Source organism: Diceros bicornis, chromosome 5 (assembly GCF_020826845.1).
Source record: "Diceros bicornis minor isolate mBicDic1 chromosome 5, mDicBic1.mat.cur, whole genome shotgun sequence".
Lineage (NCBI taxonomy): Eukaryota > Metazoa > Chordata > Mammalia > Perissodactyla > Rhinocerotidae > Diceros > Diceros bicornis.
In genome coordinates, this window is record NC_080744.1 from 11,034,859 (window position 1) to 11,053,736 (window position 18,878).

Sequence of the window (18,878 nt, forward strand, 5' to 3'; positions counted from 1 at the left end):
GAAGTTATAGAAATGACAGAAGTCTGACATTTGAAGAGAAAAATAGAATAATCTTAATTTTATTGATATTTTCTATAAGAAGTTACAATATTTTCATTTAGGTGAACTTGTATATGTTAAACATATGGATTAGATATTGGCAGCGTCTCAAAATACATGGCTTTTAAAGATCACTTTGATTATCAATTTGAATGCATTCATGTTTTAGAAAGAAATTAGTTTTAATATTAAGATCATGGCAAAATTGAACTGAAACATGAGCTATTATTTCTTTTCTTAAAACAGTCAAGTGGATTATCGAGCAAAACTCTGGGCTTGCAACTTTTGTTATCAAAGGAATCAGGTAAGAAAAGCCTCATTGCAGGTGTTAATGCTACAATACTGGTCTAAATTTGCAGGAAAATGCATATTTAAAAAGAAAGATGGAATAGTTTTTCATATGATGAAAATATATTTGTTAGTAATTAAATGATCAGGAAATAATTATTTTCTGTTTAAAGTTTCATTATTCTTTCTGCAAATAATTTGTTAAAAATTTTTGTTTTTTTCTGTCTGTAGTTTCCGCCTACTTATGCTGGTATATCTGAGCTGAATCAACCTGCTGAACTTTTACCTCAGTTTTCTAGCATTGAATATGTGGTTCTGGTAAGAACATAAGAGTAAATCTTTAACAAAGTTTTAAATATCCAATAATTTACTTTATATCAAAATAATAGTTGAATGAAATGACTTAAAAGACCTCATTCTTGATTCTTACATTGAATTGATGGAGCATTTCAAAGGTAAGAACTACCAAGGTCAATTTGAGCAAGGTAATTTGTCTATTGTAGTTATTTGCTGGGTGGCCAGACTGTTGGGTGGGGTGGTGTGATTTGCTATACGGAGTAGATCAGTAAACAGTAAAGTATCAATCTTGCTTTGTGGTTGGAAGGTCAGTTCCCAGATACTTAGTCAATATGATGCTGGAGCCTGATGATATATCCCCAAGTCTAATTAATGAAATTATTCCTGCGTTGGTCACTGTTAGGAAGATCATTTTTCTTCCTTTTCTGAACAGCTTTACATAGTTGTTTCCATATTTAACTGTGAAAGTAATATCCTTTATGAATGTTGTAAAGAAAGCAGAACCAAAGTTCACGGGAGCCTGTCAGTAATTTGTCCAGCCTGGCTGGTTTGCATTTCTCTTACAGTCCAATTCAGGTTTAGATAATTATTTTATAAAAATCACCTCATTTTGTTTCTAAGCTGTATAGTTACTGTTTTCTTATTTTAAAAGAAATAAATACTTGTTATAAGAAATGAAAGCTCATGCAGTTAAGTAAAATTGAAAGTGAATGTCTCCTCTATGTAACTATAAATAATGTTTTTAAACTTGGTTTTTCACTTGATGACACGTCTTGGATGTCTTTCCATGCATGTATAGACCATTTCATTTCTGAAATGGCTTTATTAGGATTCTATTGTATGAATGTACTGTAAATTATTAAATCAGTGCTCTATTGATTATCCTTGTATATTGTGCTGAAGTGTTAATACTTTTAAACAATATTTTTTTCTTATTGCAACATTTTTTAAAAGCGTGGTCCTCAGATGCCCTTGATATTCCTCTATGTGGTTGATACTTGCATGGAAGATGAAGATTTACAAGCCCTGAAAGAATCTATGCAGATGTCATTAAGTCTTTTACCACCTACAGCTTTGGTTGGACTTATTACTTTTGGGAGAATGGTGCAGGTTCATGAGCTTGGATGTGAGGGCATTTCAAAGAGCTATGTCTTCAGAGGAACAAAAGATCTGTCTGCCAAACAACTGCAGGTAAACAAGAACAGTGGTGGTTTCAGTGATGCTCTGTGAGCATCACTCTAGATATGTCTATAAATACCTTCTGGATATAAGTGTCTAGAAAATATGTTTATTATGAATGACTAATATATTTATATTATAACAAAGTCTTTAAATTTAGTGTTGGCATCGGTTTTCTTTCATTTGCCTTAAATTGTTATCATACAGATTGAAGCCCCTTCACTTTTAATGCTATCTTTAAAATTTAGGGTAAAACTGAAGGTATTTTACTAGAGATTTGAAGGGCTTATAGAAGAGTCATGCTGAAAACTGAGAGAAAGCAACCAGAGAATATTAGCTTTTGTTTCTTGACATCTCATTTAGGAACTAAACACTTTCATTGTGTTTGGCAGAGAGTGATAGTTTAAGGCTTCAGAGTTCTTAATATATGAACTATGAATATATATTTTTATTGTACACTAGGACAACATTTTTTATCTTTGGGGCGAATGGAAGCTTTGTCTTCCAACGCAGGGGAGTTATGTGTAGCATGCTACGATCATCTGGGGATGGTTTTCAAAATCTTTTTCTGCCCAGAGAATTTGATAGACCATGAGAGAGTGAGTGAGTATGTGCTTATATTGGGAGGTGGTTGGGATGGTAGGATTGTGCATGTAAGTGTTTTGAAAAATTTTCTAAATGGTTCTGATACAACCCCCAGATTAGAACAGTTACCCTAGAAGGTGATAGATAAGCCTGGCATAGATAGACATGAAATGAGACTTGGGAGGTATCCAGATAGCCTAAAAATGAAAACGAAAAGAAGATTTTGCAGGTGGCTAATTTGAAGCTTGGCAGACTGGGATAGTGGTGCTACAGGTAACTGAGATAGGAAACACTGGAGGAATTTGCAGATTCGACTGGGGAGGACAATGAAAGTGAATGAGTAGTGAATAAGATATGAGGAAGTGGAGAAAGTCAGAGTCTGTGTTCTTTCCAGAAGTTTATTGTTACTTTTATTTATTTATTTTCCCCCCCAAAGCCCCAGTAGATAGTTGTATGTCATAGCTGCACATCCTTCTAGTTGCTGTATGTGGGACGCGGCCTCAGCATGGCCGGACAAGTGGTGCGTCGGTGCGCGCCCGGGATCCCAACCCGGGCCGCCAGCAGCAGAGCGGGCGCACTCAACCGCTAAGCCACGGGGCCGGCCCTCAAGAGGTTTATTGTTGAAAGGAAGGCGATAATGTGGGAGTTTGAGAGAGAGAGAGAGAGAGATCTGAGTTAAAGAGGTTTTCCTTAGGAGGGACACTTGAATGTGTTTATACACAGAAGGGAAAGAGACTATAGGGGGTGAGTGAAAAGCAAGGGTGAGCTGAGGAGAGGGAGGTTTCAGAAGATGTGGTGGGGTTCCTTCAGGAGTACAGGAAGCAGGTGCCGTGGAGAGGAGGGTCATCTGCTTCCATGAGACAGGAGAGAAAATGGGCAGCTTTCAACCTTTGTATGCCTTAGTTTTTTCATCTGTAGAAGGGAGGTAATAATAGTATTTACATTACAGGGTGGTCATGAGAATTAAATGGATTATGCCTTTAAGTATTTACTATTATTTTTATTTTTTATTTTTTTTGTGAGGGAGATCAGCCCTGAGCTAACATACATGCTAATCCTCCTCTTTTTGCTGAGGAAGACTAGCTCTGAGCTAACATCTATTGCCAATCCTCCTCCTTTTTTCTCCCCAAAGCCCCAGTAGATAGTTGTATGTCATAGCTGCACATCCTTCTAGTTGCTGTTTGTGGGACGCGGCCTCAGCATGGCCGGAGAAGCGGTGCATTGGTGCGTGCCCAGGATCCAAACCTAGGCCGCCAGCAGCGGAGCGCGCGCACTTAACCGCTAAACCACTAGACCAGCCCAGTATTTACTATTATTAATGTTGTTTTTAAATTACAAATTTATTTAAAGTGGTTTAATGTTGTGATTGTAGAGCACATTTTACCTAAATTATATAATACATACATAACACACAAAACGTCTGTCTTTTTGCAACAGGCAATGAATGCCTGCAGACTACAGTTTTTTTCTCCATTAAAATATTTTTATCTTCCTTCTCTATCCATCCGGTTGAAAAGGGCCTGGTCTTTGCTGCCCAAATAGCCCTGGATTCAAATCTTAAACTTTCTGGGGACGGCCTGGTGGTGTAGCGGCTAAGTGCCCATGCTCCGCTTAGGTGGCCCAGGGTTCACGGGTTCGGATCCCTGGCACGCACTGATGCACCGCTTGTCAAGCCATGCTGTGGCGGCGTCCCATATAAAGTAAGGAAGATGGGCACAGATGTTAGCTGAGGGTCAGTCTTCCTCAGCAAAAAAAAAGAGGAGGATTGGCATCAGATGTTAGCTCAGGGCTAATCTTCCTCACCAAACAAAAAAAAAAAGAAATATAGAGGTGTAAGTGACACAGTTAACTTAATTTGACTATTAATTGGGAATACAGTATTTCTGAGCTAGTGGTATTCCTCTTCTTTGCTCACATAGCACCTTGTATTTTGTTCTCTCACGGTGATTATTTCATTGTGTTGTTATTGTTTACCTGGCAGTTTCCCCAACTGGACCCTTTGCTTTCTGAGGAAAGAGCGTGTGTGTTCTTTATTTTTGTGTTCCTAATGCCTAGCACAGCTCCTTGCATCTGGTACATAGTTGTTGCATCTTTGTAGGAGTAAGTAAATGGATATCACAGAAATACTCTCTTTACAGGAAATGCTGGGGCTCTCTAAAGTACCTGTTACTCAAGCAACACGTGGACCACAGGTACAGCAGCCACCTCCTTCCAATAGGTAATAATTAAATACGGCAAAGAGGATTTTACAGTTCATGCAGCTATTTTAAGCATCCAATACCCTTAACTTGAACATAGACATTCAGTGATACTATATTATAAAATATTTTTAGGAATATAAATAGATTACATTAGTATACTTTTTAAAGAGTTAAGGCAGAATCACGTCACTGAAATGGCTAGTTTCTTATCACTACGATGTAAGGAGTTACTTTAGTTTTGATATATTCCTGATTTTCTATTTTTAGGTTCAAAATAACTTTTGTGGTTGAGGGCAGCCCACAAAAATAGAGCCTCAGAAGCTTTTCATTTTGCCTTCTTAGCCTTAGAGGTAGCTTTTCCCCCTTATCTTTCTAATCAGAGGTGGTATTGCTAAAATTGAGTTGATGTATCTTCTCATAATTATTTCAGTAACCTTAAAACTTACTAGATTGGCCAATGAAAGATGCGGTCCTGAAGAACTGCTTGGTTTGAGTGTTTCATTTACAGCAGTTGTACTCAGTGTGGTTCCTGGACCTATAGAGACAGCCACACCTGGGAACTTGTTTGAAATGCAAATTCTTGGGCCCCACCCCAGACCTACTGAAACAAAACTCTGGAACCAGCAGTCTGTCTTAAAACAAGCTCTTCCACTGATTCTGATGTACACAAAAGTTTGAGAACCGTTGGTCTATTGTGTATTCAAATTATTTTTCTCTATTTTTAAGAAAGTGGACAGTTTGTTCCTTAAACCCTCACCCACAAAACATTTGTAAATGGCTCTTTATTTTATTTTGTTTTGCAGATTCTTGCAGCCAGTACAGAAAATAGACATGAATCTCACAGATCTTCTGGGAGAGCTGCAGCGAGACCCTTGGCCTGTTCCACAGGGAAAAAGACCTTTGCGTTCCTCTGGGGTGGCCCTTTCCATAGCTGTAGGACTCCTTGAGGTAGTGACAACAGTTCTGTTTTGGAATGTCAATGTATATGTGTGTGTGGGATGATATGTATAAGATAATGTTGAGTGAAAAACTCAGGTCCTAGGAAGCAGGTAGATTTTATTTATTTAAAGTTTGATCTGCAGTATATCCTTTTGTGTATAGAGAAGCTTCTGGAAGGATATTCACCCAAATATTAACAATGGTAGCATAATGGGAATTTTACTTTTAAGTAGAATTTGAAAATTTTACACTATGCGTATCTTAGCTTTATGATTAGAAAAGAGACTTTTTTTAAAAAATGTTTTTTAAAAATTTGAAATTCTATCAAATTTACAGAAAAGTTGAAAAGAATTTTTTTTTTCCTGAGCTATTTGAGATTAAGTTGCTGACATGATGTTCCTGATCCCTTGAGTACTTTAGTTGTGTTTCCTCTAAACCAGGGTATTCTCCTGTGTAACCACAATACGACTAGTAAAATCAGAATATTAACACTGGTACGTTATTACCATGTAGTTGTCAGACTTCATTCAAGTTTGCTGATTATCGCAATAATTACTTTTACTAGAAGGATTTAGTTCAGAGGCATGCATTTAGTGGTTGTGTCTGTTTAGTCTCCTTCAGTCTGGAGCAGGTCCTCAGCCTTCCCTTTACTTTTATGACCTCCACACTTGGGAAGATTTAGGCCAGTTATTTTAGAGAATGTCTCTCAATTTAGGTTTGTCTTGATGTAGCCTCACAGTTAGATTCAGGTTTTGCTTCATTGGCAGGAATATCACAGAAGTGATGCTGTGTTCTTACATCCTGTCTAGTGGCACATGATTTTCATTTGCTCCATCGCTGATAATAATCACATGGCTCACTCATTAAGGTTGTGTCTGCTAGGTTTCTCCACTGTAAAATTATTCTTATTTCCCCCCGCTTTGTAGTTAATTAACATTAGGTGGTGAGGATCTTTGAGACCATGCAAATATCCCATTCCTTATCAAACTTTCAATTTATTCATTTATTAATATCATGATGGACTCATGGTTTCCTATTTTATACAGTGAATTATAATCTGTTATTATCATCATTCTTTTTAACTTTCTACTTTGACGTAATTCCAAACATACAGAAAAGTTACAAGAATGGTTCAAAAAGTTCCCTTGTCTGTTTCACCCAGATTCCTCAAATGTTAACATTTTATTCCATTTGCTTTATCCTCTCTCTCTCTATATGTATATTTATATATCACCACATATAAATTTTAAAAGACCATTTGAAAGTCAGTTATAAATATGATGTCCCTTTACTTCTAAATACTTCAGTGTGCATTTCTTAATTAAAAAAATATTCCCTTGCATAACTGCAGTTCAGTTAACAAAATCAGGTAATTAACATTGATATACCATTTTCTAGTCTGTGAACTTTATTCAGATTTCACCAGTTACCCCAATGATAGCCTTTATAGCAAAAGAAAATCCTGGATCATGCACTGTGTTCGGTTGTCATGTCTCTTCAGTGTCCTTTAGTCTGGAATAGTTCTTCAATTTTTCTTTGTGTTTCATGATAGTGATATTTTTTTCAGAGTATAGGCTAGTTATTTTGTAGAATGACTTCAAATTTGAGTTTATCTGATCTTTCCTCATGAGTAGATTTAGGTTATGCACTTCTGGCAGGAATATTACAGAACTGATATGTGTTCTGCTCAGTGCAGCATATCAGGAAGCCCATGATATCGATTTATTACTGCTGATGTTAGTTAGCTTTGATCACTTGGTTAAGGTGGTTTCTGCCAGATTTCTTCACTCTAAAGTTATGTTTTTCCTATTATAATTGTATCTTATGGGGCGATACACTGGGTACTTGTCAAACTTTTATCCACTAGTTATAGCATCCATTCATGATTCCTGCCTCATCAGTTATTATTATGATGGGTGCCAAATAGTGACTTTCCAATTCCATTATTTCTTCTGCATTTATTAGTTGGCTTTCTACTTAAGGAAGAGCTTTCCCTTCTCCCCCATTTATATGTTTATATCAGTGTGGATTCTTGGATTCTTATTTTATGCAGTGGGTTATACAGTCATGGTCGCTTAACGATGGGGATACGTTTTGAGAAGTGTATTGTTAGATGATTTCATTGTCATGCGAACGTAATAGAGTCTACTTAAACAAGCTTGGATGGTATAGCCAACTGCCCACCTCGGCTATATGGTACTAATCTTATGGCATCACCGTTGTATTTGTGGTCTGTTGTTGACGGAAATGTTGTTATGCGGCACATGACTGTATTCCTTTACTATCATTATTTCGATACTCAGATTGTCCCACATTTGGCCAGTGGGAGCCCCTTCAGGCTGGCTGCTGGTTCCTTACTATATATCCCCATCATTGTTTGAACATTTCCTTGCTTTCTAGTACAATAAGATGTTCAAGGCTCGTCTTATACATTCCCTGCTCTGGACCTGAAATCAGCCATTTAGAAGCCGTGGTTCCTTTTAGCTTTGATTCCAAGCAGATCTAGATGCTTTGTGTGCTCATTGTTACTAGAATGACATTGCTTCTAGGTCCTAGTGGATGAAGCTAAGAAATAGATGTATGTGCGTATGTATATGTATGTACATTTCTATTAGTGTATATATACACACATAAATATATGTGTGTGCATACATACATATATATCTACACACTCTGACATACATCTGTGTATGTATGTCTATCTCTATTAAAACCACAGAACATTATATATGTTAAAAACCAAGAGTTCTTTCAGATACATCCACTTCCAACTCAATACCACAGAATTTATTCTGCCCTTCCCACTTTCCTTATTTGTAACTCCCTCTATGACCGTGAGAAAGTGGCTCCCATTATTCAACATATATTTACTTAATTTGCTCAGTCCTAGCATACATGTAGAAATAGTTTCAGAATTTCTAGTTCATACCTCTGTGAAAAAGAAACCTAAGAGTTAGAGCTCCGTATTTATTTAATGTTCTGAAGATATATAGGACAAAATATTCTGTATTCAAAAGTGAACTGGATTAGTTATCCACACCTTCCTCCCCTTAGTGTGGTTATGTTATTCATTTGCTGTATGTTCTGTTCATTTCTTTTTTTAAAAGTCCCCTTCTTGTTTTGCGTGCCTGTGGATGTGTAGTGAAATATTAAAATGATTCCAAATCAGAGTTGTACAAAAAAGATACACTCAGCAGTGTCATTCCCACCCCATCCCTTGGTTGGATGAAATTCATCTTCTAGTAAAATTCTTAAGACTCAAGAGTATAGAATTTCCTAAGCTGTTGAATGTTTATACTGTTTTTCTATGGCCTTGATTCTTGAAGGACAACTTGATTGGATCTTAATAGCCTTGGTTCTCACTTTCTTTCCTGGAGTTTTTTGAAAATGCTGTTCTGTTGTTTTTTTTGCTTTGACGTTGTTTTTGAGAAGGCAGATACCAGTCTGATTCTCTTGCTCTTGTAAATTATTTGATCATTTTGCTTAGAGGTCTTGAGGAATTTTTCTTTATCTTTATAATCTAATAGTATTAGTGGGAAATGTCTTGTGGGTTGATTTTCTCTAGTGCATGGTGATCCCTGCTTATATGTCTATTCAGGTTTTTATTTTCATAAAGTTTTCTTGGATTATAGTTTTAAGTATTAATTTTGTTTCGTTGTTTTGTTTATCTTCTTTAAGAATTCCAGTTTATATACAAATTGGATCTTTGCTTGTTTTCCATTCAACTCCTTGATCGCTGACCCTTTTCACTTCTTTATTCCATTTTCATTCTCTTGGTTACTTTCTGGCTTTTCCTCAGTGTCCCTTATTAAGTTTTCGTTTGAATCTGGCAGTTGTTCTATGCTGGCTGCTAGCTTCCCTCTTCTTTCTTCCGTGTACTTCCCCCCACATTCTCCTTGCTCTGTGTGAAGGCTTGCATGGGGGATAGCTCACTAGGATTTAGTGTTTGTTGTTTTACTTAAAGTTATTTGAAGTTTGGATATTCTTTGTGTTCTAGTTATGAAGGTGTGTGTTTTGTATACTTTTATTTGTTCTTGTTCTTCATTGATGTTTCAGTTTTACATGACTGCTGTTATCTTAGATACCCAGAATGAAAAGACTATTTTTATTTGTTTATTAAACTAGTTTAAGAAAGTTATAGAAGTAATAAGTATACCTCATAAAAACATTCAAATGATGCAAGGGTATATAAAAATAAAGTAAAAGGCAGCCTTCCTTGTTTTCTCCCAGATTTGTTAATCATGTGATTTCTGAAATTATTATCCAAGTTTATATCATTTACATTCTTTTCTGAAGCTGTAATGTAGCTTGAAAAATGCACTCCGCATTTTTATCCAATCACTGCCTGTAGAAATTGCAAATAAGAGCACTTCTCTTATGATTAAATAAATATTCTTAGTTGTGGGACAAAGTAGAGTGATTACACAGAGAACAGGAGCTGTCATTGTTTGTTGTTGCAGTTCTGCTGCTTGATGGAGAAACTTTCACGTGGCAGTCTTAGGATACCTTTTCAAGTTTTTTTAGATTCCCTTATTTTGTTTGGATTGTACTCAGTAGCTCTTTTGTTTCTTATAAATTTTCAGAGTTCTTGCATATCTAAGAATGTTTTTTTATTTTGTCCTCTCATTTCATTTGTACTTTGAGTGGCTATAGAATTGTAGGTTCAAAATAATCTTCAGTAGGATCTTGGAGACATTCCTGTCTAGTACTCCAACATACAGTACATTGATGATAATTTGAGGGAGTCTCCATCTTGTTCCTGTTTAGGAGACTTATTTTTCCCACTAAACATTTTTAGAATGTTCTCTTTAATTTTATAGTTCTGAAATTTCATTAGACTGTGTTTAGGTCTGATTCTTTTTTCATTAATTATGTTTGGTTCTTGTTGGCCCTTTCCTTCTGAAGACTGTCATCAGCTTGCTTTTTTTCTTTTATTCTAAACTCATTAGATTGATGGTAGACCTCTGTATTTCTTTATATCTCTATTCTTTTTTTTCCTCGTGTTTTCCTTCTTTGCTCTTATTTTTGGGAGATTTCCTCAGCTTTATTTTCTATATCTCTGACTTAGTCTTCAGACATGCTTTTCAGCCCATCCACTGAGGTATTTTTATTTTTGCAATAATTTGAATTTCAGAATCTCTTAAGAGTTGTCTTCTTTGTCGTGATATCCATTGTAACATGTGCTTTGTTCTGTGTCTCTTAACCCTCCATTTCCATGCTAAGAACTTTCTTTGGGCGGATTGCCTGCTTTCCTACTTTTCTCAGGAACTGCTGATGGCAAAATCTGTTGTCATTAGCTGCTGTTTCTGGAGCTGACTGTCCTTCTTTGGTCCATTGCTGCTTTTGTTTTTTTCAACTGTAAATGTAGAGCTTTTAAGGCATTGCGTTGGGAAGATCTGGCTTCCTTTGATATCTGGGGTGTGTTTTTTTTTTTTCCCCCCTTGATCTCAGGGAACTTTTATTCCAGGCTAACGATAGTAATAAAAGCTCCCTACACTGAATGCTTACTCTACACCAAGGTGTTTTCACACATTTTCTCTTACTCTTTTTTTTTTTTTTTTTAATTGTGGTAACATTGGTTAATAACATTGTATAAATTTCAGGTGTATGTGTTTTTTTGATTCTTTTGTCAATCTAATCTGTTGTTTGACTTCCTCAAAATTTCTGGGCAACTGATAGTACTCTTTCTTATTTTTTATTTATTTATTTTTTAAACAATACCTTTTCTCTCATTTCCCTGGCATCTTAGGAGGAAAGGGAGATAGATTGGAGTACTCAGTCCATTAACTTGAAGTAGAAATATAAGTCTTGCTTATGTTTTAAACACAGGAAACGAAAATACAACAACAACGACAACAAAGCAAAAGAAGATGCCCTCCTTTCTTCTTTCTCTACTCTTCCCAGTGTAGGACTAGTTAAGCAGGAAGAACATTCTTGTTTATAGATTATTTTAAAATTAGGTAGGCACTATTGTTTGGAATAGGATTTCAAAAGAAAGGTATTCAAATACCTTGTTTTTGAATTTTGTTTTAAACGTTTGATTCTTTTATTTCTTGGAAAATGTATGCTTTTCTGTTTTCTAGAAAGAGTGTATCAGAATTCATTATCAGAATTGTCCATATGTTTTCTTTTAAAATCTTTTGATGAGTTCCTTTTGACGAGTTCCTTTCTCCGATAGTGTACTTTTCCCAACACTGGTGCTCGTATCATGATGTTCATTGGCGGTCCAGCCACTCAGGGACCTGGGATGGTGGTTGGAGATGAATTGAAGACACCTATCAGATCATGGCACGACATTGAAAAGGATAATGCCAAATATGTTAAAAAGGGAACTAAGGTAATTTTGGTTTTAAGTCTTTTTGCCTTATTAGAAAAATTCATTTGATGAAAGAGGAAGAATATAAATATTTTATGATAAATCTGATATTGTGGAGTCTGATACTATTACTGCTGTTTAGAATTGGAGAAATATTCTCTTTTTTTCCTTGATAATTTAAGTTACAATTTTTCTGGTTTTAAATATTTAAAAGCTTAAATAGTAATATTTAAAAATTTAAATACCAATAGGTATCTCTTTAAAGCTTGCTCCTGAAAGAAACCCTGTGTGCCTTTTTTAATATTTGTGTTAGAGAATGTCTTTCCCATCAGGAAAAATTTCTTGCGTTTTCCAATTTTTCATTTCCAAGAGGCTGTCCTAGTTATTGTTCCTAGCTACAGTAGTCTGTCACTTTCTCGTGGGTTGTTTTCTGTTCATGTAACTTCACTTTTACTTGGGTTTGTGATAGTACATTTTCACTAATATTGATTCTTGACCCTTTGTATTGGTTCTGCTTGTTAATGTCCCTGTTTGTTTTTTTAAAATTCTCTAGAGTTCACAGTTTTAGTTTAGTTGTGCTCTATCAACTCATATTTCTTTTTGGTAGTCATTATTTATTATATTTTTTAAAGTAATTAGTAACAGATAATTTTGTCACTATTAGTGAATATTTTTTTCCTGCCACCTAATTTTCCTTTTGAGCTTGGAATTTTTCTTAGCTAGAGCTTCAAAAAATGTTTTAGATTTATCTTACTGCTTTTGTGATTGTCTCTATTTTTGATGTTTTTGTTATATGGGTGTGGATTTAAGCAGGGAAAAGAGTTCTGTGTTGTTCTTCTACTGTGTTTATGTACAAAGAGCAAGATATTCAGTATGCCTTTCTTTAAGTTTAGCTTAATTTAGGAGTTCATCTGGAAAGAATGGCTTTTAAAGAAAAGAATGTGAAAGTGTCAGACTTATAGAAGTTAATGTATCATTTTATGAGACTTTATAGAAAATTAAATTAGAACAAATCACATTTAAATTATTATGATTGTTCTTTTAGTATTTCTTAGATCATTTTGATCTATTAATGGGAAAAAAGATTTATAGGATGATTAAGTTTGTACATTGATTTGATTTGATTTAAAAAAATCTTTTGTAGCATTTTGAAGCATTGGCTAATCGCGCTGCCACAACTGGTCATGTCATTGATATCTATGCATGTGCGTTAGATCAGACAGGTCTCCTGGAGATGAAATGCTGTCCCAACCTTACTGGGTATGTATTTAAATTTTTACACATTTTGTAATTATAAACTGATTATGACAGTTTACAAATATGAACCAATAATGACATTTTAGAAAAGTAAACCAGTCATCATCCTACTACTTCAGGGCAACAGCTGTTAACAGTGTTTTGTTTGTTTGTTTGTTTGTTTTTCTTTTTGAGGAAGTTTGGCCCTGAGCTAACACCTATTGCCAATCCTCCTCTTTTTTGCTGAAGAAGATTGTTCCTGGGCTAACATCTGTGCCCATCTTCCTCTACTTTGTGTGGGACGCCTGCCAGAGCATGGCTTGATGAGCGGTGCGTAGGTCTGCACCAGGGATCCGAACCCACAAACCCCAGGCCACCAGAAGAGGAGCGTGTGAACCTAACCACTACGCCACCTGGCTAGCCCCTAGTTGTTAACAGTTTTTGATACTCCTTTCAGTAAAGCTCACTTTAGATTTTTTTCTAATATATAGTTATAAAGGCATCTGTTTGAAAATCTCATCTTGATGTCTTGCAGTCATTTTATTATTTTAGCAGCTTTTTTGAGATATAATTCACATACCATAAAATTTACCTGTTTAAAATGTACAATTTAATGGTTTTTGGGGTATATTCACAGGTTGAGCAACTATCATCATAATTTAATTTTAGAATATTTACATCACCCCAGAAAGAAACTCTGTACCCATTAGCACTCACTCCCCGTTTCTCCTTCTTTCCCTTCCTCAGCCTAGACAACCAGTAATCTACTTTCTGTCTCTATAGATTTGCCTATTCTTGATCTTAGGGGGAAACCATTTCATCTTTCACCATTAAGTGTGATAGTAGCTGTGTGTTTTTGTAGGTGCCTTTATCACATTGAAGAAGTTCTTATCCATTCCTAGTTGTTGGGTTTTTTTTGTTCATGAAAGGGTGTTGGATTTTGTTAAATGCTTTGTCTACATCTGTTGAGATGATCAAATGAATTTTGTCTTTTATTCTATTATATATGATATATTACATTGATTTTTGTATGTTATACCAACCTTGCATTCCTGGGATGAATCTTACTTGTGAACAGTCCTTTTTATGTATTGCTGAGTTTGATTTGCTAGTGTTTTGTTGAGGATTTTTGCATGTGTCTTCGTAAGGCATCTTGATCTGTAGTTTCGTTCTCCTGTGTTGTGTTTGTTGTTGGTATCAGGGTAGTGCTAACCTCATAGAATGGGTTGGGAAGTGTTCCTCTTCCATTGGCAGTCATTATTTTTGGGATAATTTAATTAGGCTTTAAAAAACTCAGGTATGCCAACTTATTTCTCAGGTTTTTTAATTTAATGTATTCGTCTAATATTAATGAGTGCCTCCTGTGTGTCCAACTGTTCAAGGTACTGGAGATACAACAGTGAAACAAAACATAGAAATCTGCCCTCATGGAGCTAAATCTTCTAGTGCAGGACTGTTCTGTGTAATTTTCTATTGGGCATATTCTCTATGTTATCCCATGGAAATGTGGCAAGTGTGACTGAGGAACTGAAGTTTTAATTTTATTTAATGTTAATTGATTTACATTTAAATTTAAATAGCCACATGTTGGATGCACAGTTCTAGTGAGAGGAGATGAGACAAGTAAATTAGATAGTATGTCAGATGGTGATAAATGTAGTATGTCAGATGGTGATAAATGTTAGGGAGAAAAATAAGTCAAGAAATGAGGATAGGTGTTTGTAGTTCTAAATAGGATAAAATGGTAAGGCCTCATTGAAGGTCACATTTTTAGTGACTTAAGGAAGTAAGAGAGTGCGTATATGAAGGAAGAGTGTGCCAAGCAGAGGGAACAGCAGGTGGGAAGTTGAGAACATACCTGGGGTGTTAGAGAAATAGTAAGGATGCCATAGTAGCTGGACTGGGATAAGGAAGGGGGATGGATTGTGAGGGTCTTTTGACTTTTGGAAGGGCTTTGGATTTTACTTTGAGTGAGGTGGGAAGTCTTTGGAGAGTTTTGAGCAGAGGAGGGATATGATCTGATTTAATGTTTTCAATTTTAGTGTCTATAGCAGTATATTATTCCATTGTGTAGATGTGCCATATTTTAATCCACTAGTGTCTAATGTATGGTCATTTGGATTGTTTCCAATCTTTTATTATTATAAATAGTGCTTCAGTGAATAGGCTTGTCGCATATATTTGTTTTTGTATTGCCAGAATATCTTTGGAATAGATTACTAATGGTAGGGTGGCTGGCTTAAAGAAAAAATACATATGTAATTTTGTTAGATGTTGTCAAGTCCTCCTGCATTGGGGTTACACCATTTTGTATTATCATCAGCAATGTATGAGAGTGCCTGTCTTTCCACAGTCTCATCAATGGAATATGTTGTCAAACTGTGATTTTTGTTGATCAATTAGAGAAGAAATGGTATCTCAGAATAGTTTTTATTTGATGGTTAATGTTTTTTGAAACTTTTAAAAAATTAAAATAGGGGGCCAGCCTGATGGCATGTAGTGGTTGGGTTTACGCGCTTTACTTCCGCAGGGCGGGATTTGGTTCCTGGGTGCGCCCCTATACACTGCTTGTCCGACCGTGCTGTGGTGGCGTCCCATATACAAAGTAGAGAAAGATTGGCACCGATGTTAGCTCAGGGACAGTCTTCTTCAAGCAAAAAGAGGAAGATTGGCAACAGATGTTAGCTCAGGGCCACTCTTCCTCACCAAAAAAAAAAAAAAAAAAGATATATGCTTACTGAAAAAAAAATTAAACAGTACATAAGTGCATAAAGTGAATATACTCCCTCAATATCCCTGTATTCTCATTCACTGGGTGTAACACTGGTGAGTTTGATGTGATGCTCACAGAGAAAATATAGTCACATGCTGTATAATGATGTTTTGGTCGATAACAGGCCACGTATATAACGGTGGTCCTGTAAGATTAGTCCAAATAGCCTCGGTTTCTAGTAGGCTGTGCCATCTAGGTTTGTGTAAGTACACTCTATGATGTTCGCACAATGACGAAATCTGTCTAATGCCACGTTTCTCAGAACGTATGCCCGTCGTTAAGCAACACATGACTGTATATGCATATGTACACATATCACACGTATGTATTTGTTTTTAAGGTTTAGAATGCATGCCGTCAACTGTCAGGGATCTTCACCAGTGTGGAGAACTGGGTGGCTGGGATGGGAGAGACACATTTGTTATCATGTACCCTTTTGTACCTTTTGAATTTTTAGCATGTGGTTGTAAATTACTGAGGACAAATGTAAGTGTTAGGGGCACTCAGGTACCCTCAGGATTGGGATTATTTGTGGGGTGAGAATATTCTCCTGTGTTTGAGTTTTTAAAATTAGTGGTTATACAGCATATTTTGGGACATACCTTTAAAATTTGTTTGTAGTATTGAGAGGTAATTTACTTTTCTGGTTTTAGCACATGGATCCAGTACTCGTGTCACATACATTGTTTTTTGTTCTTTCCATGCAGAGGATACATGGTAATGGGCGACTCTTTCAACACTTCCTTATTCAAGCAAACTTTTCAAAGAGTCTTTACCAAAGATATGCATGGACAGTTTAAAATGGGCTTTGGTGGTACATTAGAAATCAAGGTAAGAACCAAGATGTGTGGTGTATTATCAACAGAGAAATTTGTAGGCTTGACCATCGTTTTAAAATATCATTAATAAAATTCAATATATGCTTTAAAAATAGTGGTTATTTTATATCGAAACCCAGAATTAGAGATTTTGTTCACTAGACAAATGTGTCATCGTTAAATGTACAATAAAATTTTACTTGAGCTTTTCTAAATAATTGTTAGAAAAGAAGATATTACATAGCTAAAATTTCCTTTAACTCTTTATCTTTTCTTTATGTAGGGTTTAACTTTTTAAGTATGTTTTATCTTTTTTAGTACTAAATTTGCTTATATTAGTGCTAGATTTTTATAATTGCAGGAATTGGTATCTAAAAGAGAAACTTTTTCTATTCTATGTGGATAATCAGTAGTTGTTTTATTGTTGGTAGGTTGTTGATATTATTTAATTCTATCATTCATTTCAAATTTGAATTTAAAAAATCCAAAGGCTTATTATTAGTTACAGCTATATTACAAGCACATTGATTTTGAATTTTTATTAAATATTTCTTGTTAGTCTTGCTTTTTTATTGAATGCTTCCTATATGTCTAGCATTAAGCTGGGGAATCATAGAGATCTCAAGGGATATCTAGGGCAGAGGTCTTCTTATAAAGAAATTTAGTCCTGATAGAATGACAGGATTAACACATGATAGGATGAAATAACAGTAGAAAAAGTGGTATAAAGGTTTAGAGAAGAAAAATGAATATATGCAGGACACAATTTATCTTAGAAGATAAATGGTTTTATAGTGACTTACATTGGTTTTTGAAAGATGGCAGAATTTAAGCTGGTTGAGGAGAATACACTTTAGTCAGGGGCCCAGCGTGAGGGGAGACCCAGAGGTGATGTCAGCATGGTACGTTTGGGAAAACTGCCCAGTGAGGGTGGATGGGTCATTTTGGAATGTGACGGAAATAGTTGTAATTATGTGGGTGGTAGTTTGGAGATGCATGTGTAGGCAGAAGAAACCATTATAGGTTAGTGAAGAACAGTGTTTTGGGTAAAATTTGTCTGATAGTCATATTTAGGATTTGTCAGGAGAAAGAATCTCAAGTAGGAAAACTGAGTTAGGCTTTCTAATTTTTTTAGATAGAAGGTAATGGTAGCTTATATTTTAGTGTCACTGGAAATTGGAAAGAAACCAATCTTGGTGACAGATTTTCTATGGGAGGAAAAATAATAGATTGTGACTAAGGTTTCAGATTAGGATGCATGAATTTTGGGTATGGTCTAATTTTGAATTGAAGCTGAGGTTTCCAAATGGAGACCCCCTGTGGGCAGCTGGTAATAGAGGATTAGGATTCAGGTTAGGTCAGGGCTAGATTTTAAATTTGGGAATTATCAACACAGAAGTGCTCACTGATTGATTATTTTTAACATTAGTAAATTTTCATTGACTTTTGAACTTTAAATATGGAAGAATATTTTTATTCTTATATACTTATAGTTGAATGTTTGAGCTTATCTTTGAGCACACCAAAGTGTACTGTGTTTTTGTTTTGCAGACCTCAAGAGAAATAAAGATTTCAGGAGCTATTGGACCCTGTGTGTCTCTCAATTCTAAAGGACCCTGTGTGTCTGAAAACGTTAAGTCACCTTTATTCTAAAAAGAAAATATAGTTAATTCTCAGGATAGAATTCACCACAGAGATCTGGGGTGGCAGTCTATAGCATTCCTTTCAAAATTATTGCGTGGGCTGAGTTGTCCAGTAGATGCGGGTCACCTTCCACCAGGATAGCTCTATGTGTGGTTGCTCCTTCCGCATACTCCTTTTCCCATCCACCCCTAAGTTACAACTTCTGTACTGTCACCAGTCTTCTGTTTTTTAAGCCTAAGTGATTCCTTGCCCCAGTGTGTGTAAAAAAGCAACTGATTTGGAAATTTGGAGACTTCTGAAAGTCAAAATTCATTCTGAAATTTATTTTTTTAGTAGAATTTCCAAGAAAGTAACCAAATTAGCCAGACTTAAATGTCAGTTCCCTTCTTTTTCATTATCCCATCTAGTGGACGTATAACATGCTTTAAAATGGTAGAAGCATGTAGCTGTAGAGAGGATGATGGGACAAATAACACAAAGTGGGTAATTATCTTTAAAATGAGAGTTTAAAAATTAATTTTTAGCAGTTTGCATGGTAAAGATTTATATCTAAGAAATTTTCT

The 18,878-nt window shown here is 35.6% G+C and overlaps 1 protein-coding gene across 2 annotated transcripts in view; it reads left to right on the forward strand.

The window, feature by feature from the left end:
- SEC23A (SEC23 homolog A, COPII coat complex component) overlaps window positions 1–18,878 on the forward strand; it is a 67,480-nt gene that overhangs the window by 16,549 nt on the left and 32,053 nt on the right. For both annotated transcript variants that reach the window (XM_058540684.1, XM_058540683.1), the window contains exons 3-11: window positions 286–343; window positions 559–645; window positions 1,579–1,815; window positions 4,527–4,606; window positions 5,393–5,537; window positions 11,707–11,865; window positions 12,989–13,104; window positions 16,561–16,684; window positions 18,223–18,303. In XM_058540684.1, coding sequence (XP_058396667.1) covers window positions 286–343; window positions 559–645; window positions 1,579–1,815; window positions 4,527–4,606; window positions 5,393–5,537; window positions 11,707–11,865; window positions 12,989–13,104; window positions 16,561–16,684; window positions 18,223–18,303 — 1,087 coding nt within the window. The remainder of the gene's footprint in view (window positions 1–285; window positions 344–558; window positions 646–1,578; window positions 1,816–4,526; window positions 4,607–5,392; window positions 5,538–11,706; window positions 11,866–12,988; window positions 13,105–16,560; window positions 16,685–18,222; window positions 18,304–18,878) is intronic.